At 43.5% G+C, this 15,378-nt stretch overlaps 1 protein-coding gene across 1 annotated transcript in view; it reads left to right on the forward strand.

The window, feature by feature from the left end:
- slc6a9 (solute carrier family 6 member 9) overlaps positions 1-15,378 on the forward strand; it is a 51,501-nt gene that overhangs the window by 26,047 nt on the left and 10,076 nt on the right. The window contains exons 2-4 of the mRNA XM_070844540.1: positions 10,538-10,694; positions 12,453-12,584; positions 13,107-13,383. Of these exons, the coding sequence (XP_070700641.1) occupies positions 10,538-10,694; positions 12,453-12,584; positions 13,107-13,383 (566 nt within the window). The remainder of the gene's footprint in view (positions 1-10,537; positions 10,695-12,452; positions 12,585-13,106; positions 13,384-15,378) is intronic.

The raw sequence follows: 15,378 nt of genomic DNA on the forward strand, positions 1-15,378 counted from the left end.
GATTTGTGGGAAGCAAAGACCAGGGGAGAAAAGAGCTGATGATGAGGCTCGTTGAGGCAGCGTGCTCACCGTGTTCGCAGGGAAAAAAGAGAGTGATAATGCTTGTCGAGGGTGTATGTTGTGGTGTGTGTGTGTGTGTGTGTGCGCGCCTCTGTGTGTGTGTGTCTGCACACTTGCTTGCAGTGTGAGGATTGAGGGCAACTCCACAGAGATGATGCTTGTTAATGCTGCCTCAAGTGAAGAGTGCTAAAACAATGAGGAAAGACAAAGACAAACATGAGAGATGGAAAAAGATGGATGGTGGTGTCTGATGTATGTTTGCATTTGGGAGAGAGAGAGAGAGAAGGAGGGAATAGGGGGGGGAAGGAGGGAGAAAGAGAGGGGGAGAGAGAATAGTAAAGCAGACACAGTGAATGTCAATAACTCATCCATCACATGCTCTAAATAAATTGGCCAAAATAAGAAGAGACATTGGTAGAAAATATTGATTGTATTGTTTCATTAAATCACATGGTTGTTCTAAAATATAGAACTTGATACTAAATGGCCAATATGATCTCTGAATATTGCTGGTTTTGTTCAGCCAACTCTCCAAACCGCGAATATATTCTATCACATAAGTCAAGAAATGCAGAAAATCCTCTACTTTGATGGCGATTATGACTGGCATCTTTGCTCGACACGTGGCTTAAACATCCAATTGATTAGTAAAGTGATCACTGGTAAATTTCTGATTATCGGCTAATCCGCTAATTGACCATTTCCGCTCTAGAATCAACAAGAAGAAGCTATAAAACAATGAGGGCTCCACAGTTGATGCCGTGGAAATGTTGCAGCTTGAACTCCGTATTCACACACCATTTGCTCACACTACTGTCCTTATTGGATGCCAGTGCTGTGTCTATGCTCTTGTGCATGCTGAAAAAGATGTGCGCTCCTGAGTGTGTGTGTGTGTGTGTGTGTGTGTGTGTGGGGGTGAGGGATGCAGGTGAACAGCTTGCGAGGGCCAACAGTTCCGCAGGCCAGTCTCGCGCATCACTTGACAGCCATACCCGATGAATGCACAAATGAACTTGTTAAGCAAATGAGTGAACAAGCAGGGGGTGGGGGTGGAGGGGTTGGGGGGTGGGGGGGGGGGTTGCACACGGCTGCAGCAGCTCTAGATAGACCTGCCTGCCGGTCTGCATACATCATCATCACTGCCCCCTGCCCCTCTGTCTCTAACTCTTTCTTTTCCCCCCTCTCTGTCACTCTGTCTTTCTCTCAAAGAGCTCTCAGTTTCTGTCTCTATTTCAGTCTGTCGCTTCCCATCTCTCACGTTCGCTCGCTCTCATGTAATCCCATTGTTTTATTAAAGAACAGCCTATTTCTGCATTGGTTTGGGAGATTATCTTCACGATGCTTTGATAGGGTGCTGTCATCCCACACGCACAGACAGTGGACGGTAAAAGAGACGGCCCTCTTTGTACAATTTTTAGTGGTTACCAAAACTACATGAATAGATTCATGGTATTTACATGGATCTCGCATTTAGCTGACGCACACAGATACGGCCAAAAATCCAGTGACAATTGCGGAATCAGTTCATCTTTCCCAATATGAAACCCTCACATCATAGCACCTGCATATACGCACACACATAAATGAACACATAAACATCTGCACATGTAGAAATTCACACAGTCCACGCCCACCATCCCCCCAACTCCACCCCCCTGCCCTAACCGCACCTTCCTGGCCCCTCTTGGCCCTTGTTGGCCCTCCGTGACCCCACCCCCCTCCTTTCTTTCTTACAAAGACATCCACACAACCAACCCACATCCCCCCCCCCCCCCCCCAAGGCAGGCATTTGAGGATTCCAGCATCGTAAGTGTTGTGCTATAAGTATCACGGCGATAGAGAAGTTGCTCAGTCATCAGGCTATTGGGACTATTTGAGGAGCTGATGCTGCTCTTGCATCAAGTTCCTCAGTATGGAAAATTATGACAAGGTAAGCAGCTGGAAGGCACAGTGGGGGTTTCCACAGGTGGCAGTTGTGTTGTAATTGTATAATATTATAATGATTATACGCACCAGTTGTTTAATAATTGCTTAACCACGGACCCTTGTTAGCTTTTGAAAAGGTCTCCTTAAAATCTGTTTCACCGGCTTTCTTTAGACTTTTCTTTATTTGATCCCCCATAGAGGGAAATTCTCATGTTACAGCAGCAACAATAGAACAGGGAGAAGCTTGTAAAAGCTGTGGGTAAAATATAACAAAGATAATATCGAGATTCTTTGCTAAAGTACATACGTTCCATTAGGACTTCGTTTTGACTTTGTTTGTCATGTGTGCTTCTAAATTATGAACTGGCCTCCAACCGGCTGCTTGAATGACTTCAAGGTCTGGTTTTACAGCCACGTGGTTCTGCTGGTTTCACTGATAGATAACTCACCTGCTGTTTTAATGTCTGAACTGTCTTACACAGTTGACTGATTGACAGCCTGTTCAAACACACTTATACCCACAGTAGATACATTGGTGGTCAGATTTCACTTCCCCGAGAACAGCTGTGTTCAGAGAGGAAAAAGAATGGGGCCTCAGCCTGGCAGCTAGAAAATGTGGGAATTTGCGCACGGGATGAAACTACATAGTAAAAGTCATCATACGGCCAACGTGTTGGAAACAGAGTTGGCGACCATGATAATGCAGTGTGTCACAGACCAAAAATATGTATGGGGACTTAAATCTCAAGGTCTCTTGGTGGAGCTGTCCACTTATGAGGATGCAATAAAATGGCAGGTGTGTGCAGGGTCTCACCTGCTGAAGAGGGCTGATGTGGCGGCCTGGTACTTTGCCTCGGATGCAAACTTCATAACATTGTCCCAGATGTTAGAAATAACCTAAAGGGTTCAATATGCCATTAATTAATTAATTAAAACACATTCAAAGGTCGGGCGAAAAGCCTGATGTCATAGGGACAGTCAGGACAGCCTCTGCTCATATTCACGGTGTTGCACTCAGTCACACACGCAAAAAGTGACGTGAAGCTGTGTGAAGAATGAAAAGAGCTTTGCAACCTCAGCATTACTGTTCACGAACGTGCCTGTGTACGTTCATATACCTGGAGTATTAAAAGCTACATCCACAAGGGAACAGATCATCCCTGGACCATGCTAGAGCATAGGGCATAGAGACATCATGTAACTGCTACGTTTTTTAAGATTCTCCTTAAAACATTCCACCATTGTTATCTTTTCTCCACAGTCAGCTGTTGACCTTAATTTATATCCTGAATTCTTCCCTCGTCGGTCATGTACTTAATGGCACCTTCTGGTTGTGTAATTTCAAAGGATGCGCTCCACCAGTGCTGTGATGGAATGCAGGGTAGTCTTCATGCACACACAGGAGCGCATAGTGAAAAGCTAGTATATCATTTTAAGACGCCTTTCAGTGTCAAGTGTGAACTGGAGAACTGACTCGCTGACTTTCTCAGTGTGTGGAGCGATGTACCCTGTTAGTGACCCCTAGCTTCTGGGCGGCCATCTATCCCACCCTTCATCTGACAGGGCTCAACTTTCTCTCCTCCTCCCCCTCCTCTCTCCTCCTCCTGACACACCATCCATTGGTTTCAATTAATCAGCCGTGGAGGGGAATTCATTCAGTCCCTGCCCAATGGCATCCTGTGGTATGTGGCCCCAATGGTAGCAGGTTGAGAAGCCACGGTCTGCACTGTCTTTAGGCCTATTACTCTCACCTCAGAGCCCACTCATAAAGAGAGCTTTGAGCTGCCCGTTCTTGGGGGGATCCGGTGGGCTTTTTGTTCCGAGTAATAGCCGAGTGGATTCAGTCACTGCAGACAGACATGTTTACTAAACTCTGCATAGGTGGAGCGAGGGAGATTACGTGTGCCACTTTGAATAAATGAGGCCTGATCATTGGCTGGGGAAAGTTTTTTTTTTTTTGCTTGTCTTGCAGGAAAGATCACTGTGGACTGGGTGTTATTTTAAGTTAATTGGTTTATTGGACATAGCGGTCTGGGTGGGGATCGTCAAAGGGAGGGGTTTGAAGAGTTTCGCACCTTCTGATTGCATATATTTGCATAATTGTGCTTCGAAAAGAAGATTGGGAAAAATCGAATGGAAGGCATGGCACTACATGAATAATTGGCTGCTTACGCCTTGGCAAGGTGCTAAATAGGCAGAATTCATGTGAGGATGCTCTTGAGTAGCATGTGTTACCAGCTTTAATTTGCACTTTGGATTTAAGTTGTTTTCACATCTGGTAGTAAAGACAGACACAGAACTCCAGATCTCTGCTCTGTGCCTTGATCTCCCTTAAAAAGTATATACAAGGACAGATTTAGCTTTCAGATGCCACCACCTTTTTTTGTTTTCCTCACCTCATGTCACCTGACATGCTTGAGACTTATTTCCTTTGCAGACACTTTTTTATGCTTTGTGTTTATTGTCATTACTTTGTCCGATGCAAAACAAGTACATATATCAAACAGCGATCCTCTCTGACTACTGCAGAGCTCTTCATAGCACCTAAAGTGCTGTAGTTGTGAACTGAGCTCCGATTGCTGGAGCTGCTCGTGTGAATGCAAATGAGTCCTTGACTGCATTAAAGGTCAACTTTGTGGTGTGCCGATAGTACAACAAATTTATTTTAGCTGAGGTACCCAACACTGTCACCACATCTCCCACGTTACATTGCATAACACTGCTTGTTTGAGGGCACACATGCTCTGGCAAAAATGACGCAGGTTTGGATCAGGTGTGATCTTTCACTCTCCACAAAAATATGTGGGTGAGAGTATGAAACTAAACAGAACAACACGCTATCTGGTCCTTTGATTGTGTCGAATTAGTAGCTCAGCGTGTCGCAGCAGATAAAACTCCCAACAACAAGTGAAAGTTGGTTTATTGGGTTGTTGGATTGAACCTAAAAGTTCTTGTCCTAAAACATAGCTAAGCTCAGCTTACATTGGTGGCTGTTGTTGATTCAGATGATCCCTTTAAAACATGAAATGTCCCTTCACTGTTAGCTGGCTTCTCGTTTTTTAGATTTTATTTGCTGTATAAACATTTATTTTAGAAGTTAGCTAAACTACAAATCAAACTGTTGGTTTCTCTTCTTTTGGATGTAATAAGTCGATAGCAGTAGAGCACTGACTTACAGCTAATGCCAGCAAAAAGTACTATTGGACCCTTTTGACCCTCTGCAGGACAGCCGCTGCTGACCACAGCTAGAAATAACAGTAGAGAATAAACATAGATTTCGTTTGTGTGTGTGTGTTATGTGTCCAGTGGTATTCCCACAGTGCAACCGTGAAGGTCATCTAGACGTGCTATATGATAACACAGTTATTGAAATCAGATGTGAGGGTACATATGTGGAGATGCCTAAGGTATATATAGATACTCCACTCCTGCTGCAGTATAAAATATTTTTATTACATTGTTTTTCTTGCTGAATCCTTCCAACTAAAACCGCCATGTAATCGTCGCTCTAGTCTCGTGACCTTTATTTCAAACGCTTTCAGAAAACACACCACAAATGTGTTACAATATAATGTTTCTGCTGGAAAAACAGCAACTCAAAGTCAAATTTATATGTGCACGGAGAGACAGCTTTGCCCGCGAGGGGGGAGAGAGCAGCGAGCTGTCAGTAAAATGCCATGGCTCTATAGGAGGTGTCGCTAAATAAGATTCTCTCACACGGGAAACGACTCACACAGTCAGCACTTGCATTTTTAAAAAAAAATCACATTTTGTAGCCGAGATTATCGGGCCTTTGCAAAGCTCTGTGCTGCTGTGCACCTTCTTGTTGTAAATGTATGAAGCGTTGTGATGCACCTTTTTAAAAAGCTCTGACCATGACTTAATGAAGTGTGGGAGAGATGCAAATAATAGAGGGAACTTTCAAAATAAGAGAAGTCCTGATATGTCACACATGTAGTCTTCAACTCCCATCGCTTATACCGTCCACATCACATTTTAATTTTTAAATAAACCTCAAAGATCACCCTCAAAGAAGAAGAAAGGGAAGGAAAGTAAGCTGGAGTGTGTGTGTTGCCATAAGCTGAAAGGAAGTTTGCAGTTCCAGCTACACTCCAGTGTGTCTCTTACAGACCTGGCTGCAGCTGTCAGGAGATGTTGGTTTGAAAGGTTTGTGTTGCTGTCTGTCAGATCGGGCCTGTGTGTGTGTGTGTGTGTGTGTGTGTGTGTGTGTGTGTGTGTGTGTGTGTGTGTGTGTGTGTGTGTGTGTGTGTGTGTGTGTGTGTGTGTGTGTGTGTGTGTGTGTGCTCAGTCTGTCTACGAAGCTGACGTGCTCTCTTTGGACTGTGAGAGGAGGGAGGATGAGAAGCAGCAGCGGCGAGAGGAAACTGCACCTGGGATAAAGCTGAATCTCTGTTGCTGTGAGACACAGCAGACTTATATTTCATTTGTCTAATTTCACATTACTCATTTAAACAATTAGAATGACCTAAAGTGGCTTATTACCTTTTCTTAGCCTCTCTCGCTTTCCTTCGGCAACGCTCTTTCACATTCATACATTTTCACACAGTTATGTAGATTGTACAATTACAGTCTGCAGAGCTTGAGGGAAACTCTCCAGTAGCTTTTGAAGGGCTATGCATTCAACATCATCACTTACAAACGTTTAGAGCATTTATTCCCCCCACACTACTCCTGCAGGCCTTTGTGGAGTGACACGTTTTTGGGTAAATCGTACTGATCCCACCTTATGTCACTTCCAGTCTGAGCCTGCACGACACGGATCAGCGTTTCTCTTTGCATTCATACATTAGGCACTGAGCTGGCAGTCTTTTCCAGCTCAGCTCAGCACAGAGACGAGTTAAGGACTCTGTATTTTGTCAAGGGATGTTTGACAGACCGTTTGGTATCAAACCTGTGAGATTATGATTGGAATAGTGAATCACTTGTCCACCGTACTGCTTCAGATTATAATGAAACTCCTGCTAATCAGAAACAAATTAGGAACAAAGTTGAACTGCAAAGACACACAGGTCCTGGCACAAAATGTTGAGTGGTAGTCAAGATTTACAGGCACAGATTAACCATTTGAATACCAAAGTGACAGCATCACATGTAATGTTGTCTAACTGAGTGGCAGTTTTTTCTTTTGTTATTGTTCTAACCTTAGCGTAACGTCCCTTTTCTTAACACGGTCTACGCATCATGGATTGGCTCAGGTGTTTTTCTAGGAGGGGAAGCAGCAATCGGAACCATTGGATCATTTCCTAATCAAAACAAATGCCAAACAAATGACTTACTGAGCAACAGCTATGTGTGAGACGCTCTCCCAGATAACTAAACACTCTGCACACATAAGTCTGTCACTAAAATGTCACAGTCTGCTTCTGTTTTATAATTTCATTCTAGTCCTGAAGCAGCAACAGCAAAGTCCACTCCGTGACTCGAAGGAGACCTTAAAGAGAGCAAAGTTGCAAACTAAATAGAAGGAAAAGATGGGAAAGGGGGGGCATGTGTGGTCTTATATAAAGCCCAGATGGTCCCAGAGAAGCACGTGACAGAGAAATGGAGGGATATGGAGAGACGAGTCTGTCTGACTGACCGACCAGGGGGCTCCCGGGAGCCAACACCACAGGCTACAGCACCTGGGCGGAGAGAGGCAGACATCGGGGTCAGTCAAGAGAGAGAGAGGGATGTCATGAAAAACACAGCTCAACTTTAGCCCCGACGGTCCAGCCAATATATGGTCATAGCTGATACACCGTTGAAACATCTTCAATCTGTGACATTCAGTTATGTGCTGCTGAAGCTCTTGTGATTTAGTGCTATGGTGTAAAACCTACAGCCACCTGTAGCTGGACAGATCAACAGTAATAACCCAACAGGAGCCTTTGAAGGCACAGGTGATGTGACGTTACACCACAGATGCTGTTGTTGGTGGAGAAATACTGAAGTACGTACAGCTTTGCTTTTAGGGTAGTTTGTAGAGTTTGCCCTTTGCAGTAAAATCCAGGTTTCTGTGTCTTTCTTTAGAAATGTGTCTGATTTACTGAACACATTTCAAAATAGTGATGCACCGAGCCGACTTCTGCCCTCCCAGTACTGATGCTGATTGTCAGAGCGAGTACCAACCCAGTACCTGGCATGTAGTAATAAGTGAGGCAATATAATGTAACAGGGATTTCCTGTGCTACTGAAACAATCACTCAGCTGCCTGCAATGTCTCAATGAATATTGTATGATTATAATAATGATTTTCAGGACTTAACGATTAATCTGACAATTATTTTCTCAATTAGGTGATAAAAAATGTCAGATAATAGTGAAAAAACCTCTATTATAGGTTTTACTCAACCAACAGTCCAAAATATCATATAGGACAGAGAAAAGTAACAAATACTTAGATTTGAGAAGCTTAAATGGGCAAATATTTAGCATTTTTGCTTAAAGAATGACTAAAGGTGTGCTAAATATGTCAGCTGAATTAGACACACTCGCAGCATCACAGCACCTGCTCCTCACTGTAACAGAAGACGTCCTCTGTGCACGTCCTCCACCTCTTTTGAATTCACTCCCTGTGCCGCTGAGTTGAAGCTCCATATAGTCTGTCTTGAATTTTTCGTTGTGGGTTTGCACAAAAGACTCCGGGGTCATTGCTATTCCCAGTGTTCTCTCCTTTGTCAGGATGTCAACCAGAGTCAGGCCGCAACCTGTGTGTTAATACATACGTGTGTGTGTATCTTCTGAAGGCACACACCTGCTTGCTGATAGGGAAGTCAGATGTTCAACATGTACAGCAGAGCGCTGGGTGCAAAAAAAAAAAAAAAAAAAAAAAGCACACACAGCTGCATGCTGTCTCTGGGTCTCTGATGCTCCTCTGTCTTCCAAAGTCAACTCCAGACGGAGACAACGCAATGGGCAGCCTGCTGGGATGGCGGGCTCGCTGCCGGGGGTCTCTGCTCACACACCGCTGTGACCGAGGCTTCACCCTGAGCTTCTCCTCGCCAACAATACATGTGTTTGCTGATCTTCCTGTCTGACCCACCTGCAGCCTCCACTCCCGCACAAAGAAAGGTCAAGGATGCTGGAGAGACGCTCTTAGTTTTGCCCTCCTGACATGCGAGCACAGCCGGACTCAAAGGCAAACTACAGAGCTTCGGGGAAAATATGGCGGCTGTTTGTTTTATGTGGTTGTTGCTGTTTTGCCGATATTTTTTCCTCTCGCCCATTAGTCACGCTTGGCGCTGCCTCAGCGTTGAACCACGGCATCATGAGGGCAAAACGTGGAGGTTGTTTTCAGTTGTGGTTGTTTCTGTTGACATGTTTTTGTGCTGATGAGCAAGATTGTGCATTCATACTGTGTAGGAAGCAGTGCGTTCATCTGGGAGAGGTGTTTCACTAACTTTGAACAAAATGTAAGGTCACTTTTTTCGCTTACATAAACTCTACTGTGATATTTAAAGCATGCCACTGTCCACAGGTGTGGACTGTGTTGCCTAATGACAATTAACAGTTTGCTGCAAAGAACAAGATGACCAGCATTCACACATTTGTCAGTTTGAAAACCTTTGTTTCTGGAAAAATGAAGCTATCCATTCATGGAGTCTCTGAAAAATCAGGCTCTGCTATACACAGATAGTATAGGCAGCATGAATGAATGAATGAATTACTGTGCTGTGTATTGAGCAGGGCCTAACCTGCTCAGGTTTATAAGACATGATACGTTCATGCAAGCGAGAGCCACAGCGCTGCGTTTTTGAAAAAGTCCAAAAATAGAAAACTAGCTTTCACAGAAGTTCATACAAAGTACAAAGTTCATAAATCACTGGCAGAAACATTTATTATATCATATTGGAAAAAAGTGTGAAACATACTCGTTAAATAGTCCATCTTGTCTTATTTTTAGTACTTTTAAGACAAAGTTAGCAAACTAAAACACATCCAAATTAAACAAACATTCCATTTTTTTATTTTTTATTTCAAGGTTTAGTCAAACCACCTCATAGAAAATGAACGCTTAAATCGTGACCTGAGACAGACAGACAGACAGACAGACAGACACAGCTGAGGTTACGGAGGAGGTCAGGAGAGAGGGACCATCTGATGCCAGCAGATGGAGTGATGGAGGGAGGGAGGAGAAGAGAGGAGAAGCTCGAAATCAGGACGACAAGACCAAATGCTTATCGGCTGTTCTTAAGGCGCTGATTTCACTCAACATCCTGTCTGCTCCAGCGCGCTCACCTTATGCTAGACTTCAGGGTAGAGAAGAAAACATGGAATAAGTGAGTGAGTGTGATTAGGGCACGGGAATAACTCCCTTCCACATGCACCCAAAGATGTTTATTATTTACCATGATTGCACAACATTTGCTGTTGGAATTAACGCTTCGAATAGAGGAAATAAGGCAGCATCTAATAATGATGTGTGTGGGTGAAATAGGTACGTAGCATGCTCAGTGTAGCCGCTGTACCTGCTGCAGCAGGACTCTGGGAAACACATCTGCGCCCCTGTCACCTGAGCTCACCTCTCTGTGTCTCCCTGTCTTTGTTGTAGAACGGAGCAGTTCCAGGCGAGCCAGCGAAGAAGGATGAAAACTCCCGGAGAGGGAACTGGGGCAACCAGATTGAGTTTGTCCTCACCAGCGTGGGCTATGCTGTGGGCCTGGGTAACGTCTGGAGGTTTCCCTACCTCTGCTACAGAAATGGAGGAGGTACGCACTTCAACACAGAGTCTGGCTTATTTCTTTTGATTTATCAGTGCCGGCCACTGGCACAACACATAAATGAAGTACAGTACAGCTTAAATACCAAAAAAATAATTTAAATTGGTGACTTACAAAGTCGTGTTGCTCTATTAAAACTCAAAGAGTCTCAGCTTCTAAACGCTTTGCCTCTGATACCACAAATAACCAGTCAACTACTATGCAAAGTGGAAGTCAAAGCAGCAAGCAGCTTTAATGTAGCTTCCAAATGTAACAGTTTAAGGAGGAGACAAGAAATTCCAACTTCAGTCATTTGTAAATTTAGGTATGACTTGTTCACACACATTCACACAAATCCGCATGGTTAAGAATGAGGGAAACTGGGTAATGCAACTAGCTGATTGATTTCTTGATTCAGTTCAACATTATTGCCAAAATAATTTGTAATTTCAGGTGTATTTTGTATGTTTGTGAAGTGTGATGTGAAATCCTCCCAGTTTACGTCATTAAACAGGCCAAATGTTTAGTCACATTAAATATTAGTGCGCCTCTTTTACTCTAGCTGTCTCATATCAGTCCGATTAGTCGGTTTTAACCAATACAGCTGTTTTTACCTGCCACGCTACGGCTCATACTTTATGTGCATAACTTCAATCCAAATCACCTCTGTAAGCAGTACATCATGACACATCGTGGCTTTGTGTAACTGCATTATTGTTTATTGGGCTGTGAATGCTGTTAAAATGTGTGTGAGTGCATAGAAAGGATCCAGCTGCTGCTGGCTGACTCTGCTGACGCGCTGCTTTCGCTATGCAGCCACTGCATTCACGGCATAAGAAAACAACGAGAACAAACTATATTCCCTCTCTGCTGCTGTCAGTTTGGTTTGGAGGCTCTCTGCCCTCAGGCACAATAGACGTACAATAACTCTAGTAACTCTGGATCAAACAGACTAAAGCGAGTTCTTAATAGTACCAGAAAAGCACAGTGAAAGCCGTGGTCAAGGTCCTGTAACGCAGCGACTCAGACCTTTCCTTGGCACTTATCCCACTGCAGTTCATATGTTTACGCTGCAAATATTTGGATTATGCATGTAGAAGACCTACATTCCCATACATGGACTCAGTATATGTAGGCCATACATTAGCTCACACACAGCTGCAGATAGTGCAGAGCGGACAGGAGAGCTTTACCAGCCACTCGCACAGAGCGATAAGGTTTTGGTATTGGTATTTTGGTACAATATCAGCTGGTTGCATCGACCTAGTTCACATACGGACTCATACAAGAACACACACACACACACACACACACACAGACATTCCCTATAGATGATTGTCTGGTTTCTGGTCCAGTCTGAACCACCAGAGAGTTGCTGCACCACTGAACAGACTCAGCTGCACATTCAGTGACCTGTCTGCTCACTCAGGGGAGGTTACTGTGGCAGATGAGGTTTCTGGTTATTTTTCTTTCTTTTTTTTTTAGAATTTTAAAAAATATTTCTTCCTATCACGTACGTCACATACATGTCTATTTCCTGTTGGTGCCAATGGACCAAGTCCCTTCGCATTCCCTGACTTCATCATGCTTGTGTTTGTCTGGACAAGGTGTGCTCACATCAAAAACACCAAACTTAGATGTCTTAGAATCTCATTTTCTTCACTTTTGTGTGGCCCATTGTGACCTCGCGCTGTTCATAAGCAGCTCCCAGTCTTCCTGACGGAGACGGTGACTGTGAGGATCTCTGCTATTGTCTCTCCCCTCCAGGTGCCTTCATGCTACCATACTTTATCATGCTGGTGTTCTGTGGCATCCCGCTCTTCTTCCTCGAGCTGTCCTTCGGTCAGTTCGCCAGTCTCGGGTGTCTGGGAGTATGGAAGATCAGCCCCATGTTCAAAGGTTAGTATCAGTGTCTTAATGTACTTACAAACAATCAGTTCAATTTGTGGGGCAAAAGATGTTTAATGAGGTTAAGGTGAGTGTTTTTGGTGCACAGTGTTCTTGGGATAGTGATCTCAAGATAGTGAAGCTGAACTTGAACAGTGTTTGCCGTCACACAGTCAAAGGAATCACAAGTGATAACAAAGAGAAGAGCGATGAAGTTGTTGTTAGCGTGTTACGAATCAAATGCGTAATAAAAAAGGTGGTCAAGGTGAGTTGATTTAAAAAGATCCATTTTGAGCAGCCTATTGTCATGTCACATTACCTTTGGTTGACATGACATTGTTGTATAATATGAATAATGAAGAAGAGGAAAACTTTATCCAACTATATAATGACTGTCTGTTGACTTCCAAATTATTGTCAGATATAACAGATATATCGACCATATTTAAGGGTCCTAAACAGAGAGCAGCATGATGGCTACCCATCCTGACATCCACCTTCTCCTTGTTTTTTCTTCTTCCCGTCTTCCCTCAGGTGTCGGTTACGGCATGATGGTGGTGTCCACCTACATTGGGATCTATTACAACGTGGTCATTTGCATTGCCTTCTACTACTTCTTCATGTCCATGACAAAGTTGCTGCCATGGACCTACTGCAACAACCCCTGGAACACGCCGGACTGCAGCGGGGTGGTGGGCAGCAGCCGCCAGCTCAACACCAGCCTGGCCAACGCCACCACGAGCCTGGTAGCGGGGGTGTCCGAGGTAGTCAACCGCACCAAGAGGACCAGCCCCAGTGAGGAGTACTGGAAGTAAGTACACAAAGGATTTTAATATGAGTTGGTTATTTTAGTCACCACGCCGGAAGATAAAGAAAAATGGTCAAAAGAGTGGTTATCATAATTTCAGTCCAGCAAGGATCTCTTCGATAGTACACTTTGTTCTATAACTTTTGGCAAATTATGCAAGTAACCTCCTTTCACTCAGTTTTGCGGGCCTATCGTGCTTCAAAGGTCAAAATTGACTCGCACCTCTAAGATAAGCTTCCATCAAACATGCCTCATGTTTGCGGAAAGCATTCAAATATTTGGACAAGATGTGACTGAAGTGCAGCAGCTTCTGAGCAGTGTGGGCTGGTGTCATCAGCAGTGGCATGTAGGAGGTTTCCCACATTACCATTGTTCAGTTTTTGGAACAATCCTGAGGTTAAACTGTTATAACAGTTTTAATAGCGTGACCGCAGAGAGCTGCAAGGGCTAGGTCATGTGCGTGCGGTCGCTGAGGCCGCGCGTCCAAGTGCACCTGCTATTCATGTTCGCATACAGTCGGTGCAGCTGCACTCATGTGGAATATAAATCAGTGGGATGTGATGACAAATTATCCTTTCAGTCACATTACACATCTGGATGAGATGGATGATCAGCTGGATGAGTAAAGAGAGAGAGAGAGAGAGAGAGAGAGAGAGAGACGAGGTGGGCAGATGTAAAATGTTTCAAACAGGTTTGATATTAAAGGCAGAGTCTGCAGTGTTGGAGAAACTAGCAAGAGTAGGTAAATTTTAAAAATATCCAAACAAAAATATCCTACCACAAGCTCACAGGCTTTCCTCCAGTCTGGCGGCAGTCTGGCAGTCAGCAGCGGCTGGGTGTGTGTTTCATGCTGGAATGTCACCACAGTCTGTCGCTAAAGTTTGGCTGCGCTTTCTTTGCCTTTCTTGTGCAGCTTTCTCACCTGCTTTAGCCTTGTGGAAACTCCGGTCATGCACAATGGGTGCACATGCACTGTGCACACCGCATTTCATTCAGTCTGAATGACAAATTTATGACGGTTCCATATTTTTTCCTCTTTTTTTTCTCAAACTACCTAATCTATTGATTACTGTCGGGATGTTATGAGAATTTCAACAGAACAAAAAGTGCGTCCAAAATAAGTGGCAGACCCTGCCTTTGAGCCGCAGGGCACTAACACCCTCTGTTACCACTAGGTGTCACCCGTCATTGAGAGTGTAGCGGCACCACAAACAACTGAGCAACCATTCAGCGTAAAGTTTCGTCCTTTAAAGTTTAACATCAAAATTAGAAAATGATGTTGAACTTTAGCAGGAACTGTGGATCAGGCCCACAGCAGGCGATCAGCAGGGTTGTGAATAAAGTGACGTGGTCTGCCCAGCTGATCATAGTTTTAAGCCTCGCAGGCTAATGTAGTCGTGCTAATATTGGTGTCTGTCATGTTTACATAGACTAGGATTTTAAAATGGAGGAATTTACCAGATAAAACCTCATACAGAGCTCTGTCTCTACTGTTTGTCTGCCTGCTTGTTAGTTTGCGGGTTTAATCCAGTGAAACGCTTCATGGTTATCAAACACAACTTTTCTCTTCCTATAATGGTGAAGGCAGGTCTTCTTCTTCTTCTAATTTGATTGGTAGTTTGGCAACTTTTTTTTTGGCGTGTGCTGCCATCTTGGATTAGAGAAAAGCAGTAGATTCAAGATCAACCACCAATCACAGACCAGAGCCCGCCCCCTGATTTTTGATGACTGACGTTGACAGATTTATTTTGTACTCTGTAGCAAGTTACACTATGGATAGATACTAATATAAATAAAAGTATATATATATTAATGCATTTATTTATTGCTTAATTAATGTGTGGGAAAATGAAAAATAACTAAGTAAATAAATTAATAAATATATAAATGAATGTATAAATAAATTGATAAATACATGAATAAAAGAAATTAATAATTTATTTGCATATTTAATTTTAAAATCGTACAGTCATGTAATTATTTATGTATTTAGTTTTG

This window comes from Pempheris klunzingeri, chromosome 15 (genome assembly GCF_042242105.1).
Source record: "Pempheris klunzingeri isolate RE-2024b chromosome 15, fPemKlu1.hap1, whole genome shotgun sequence".
NCBI lineage: Eukaryota > Metazoa > Chordata > Actinopteri > Acropomatiformes > Pempheridae > Pempheris > Pempheris klunzingeri.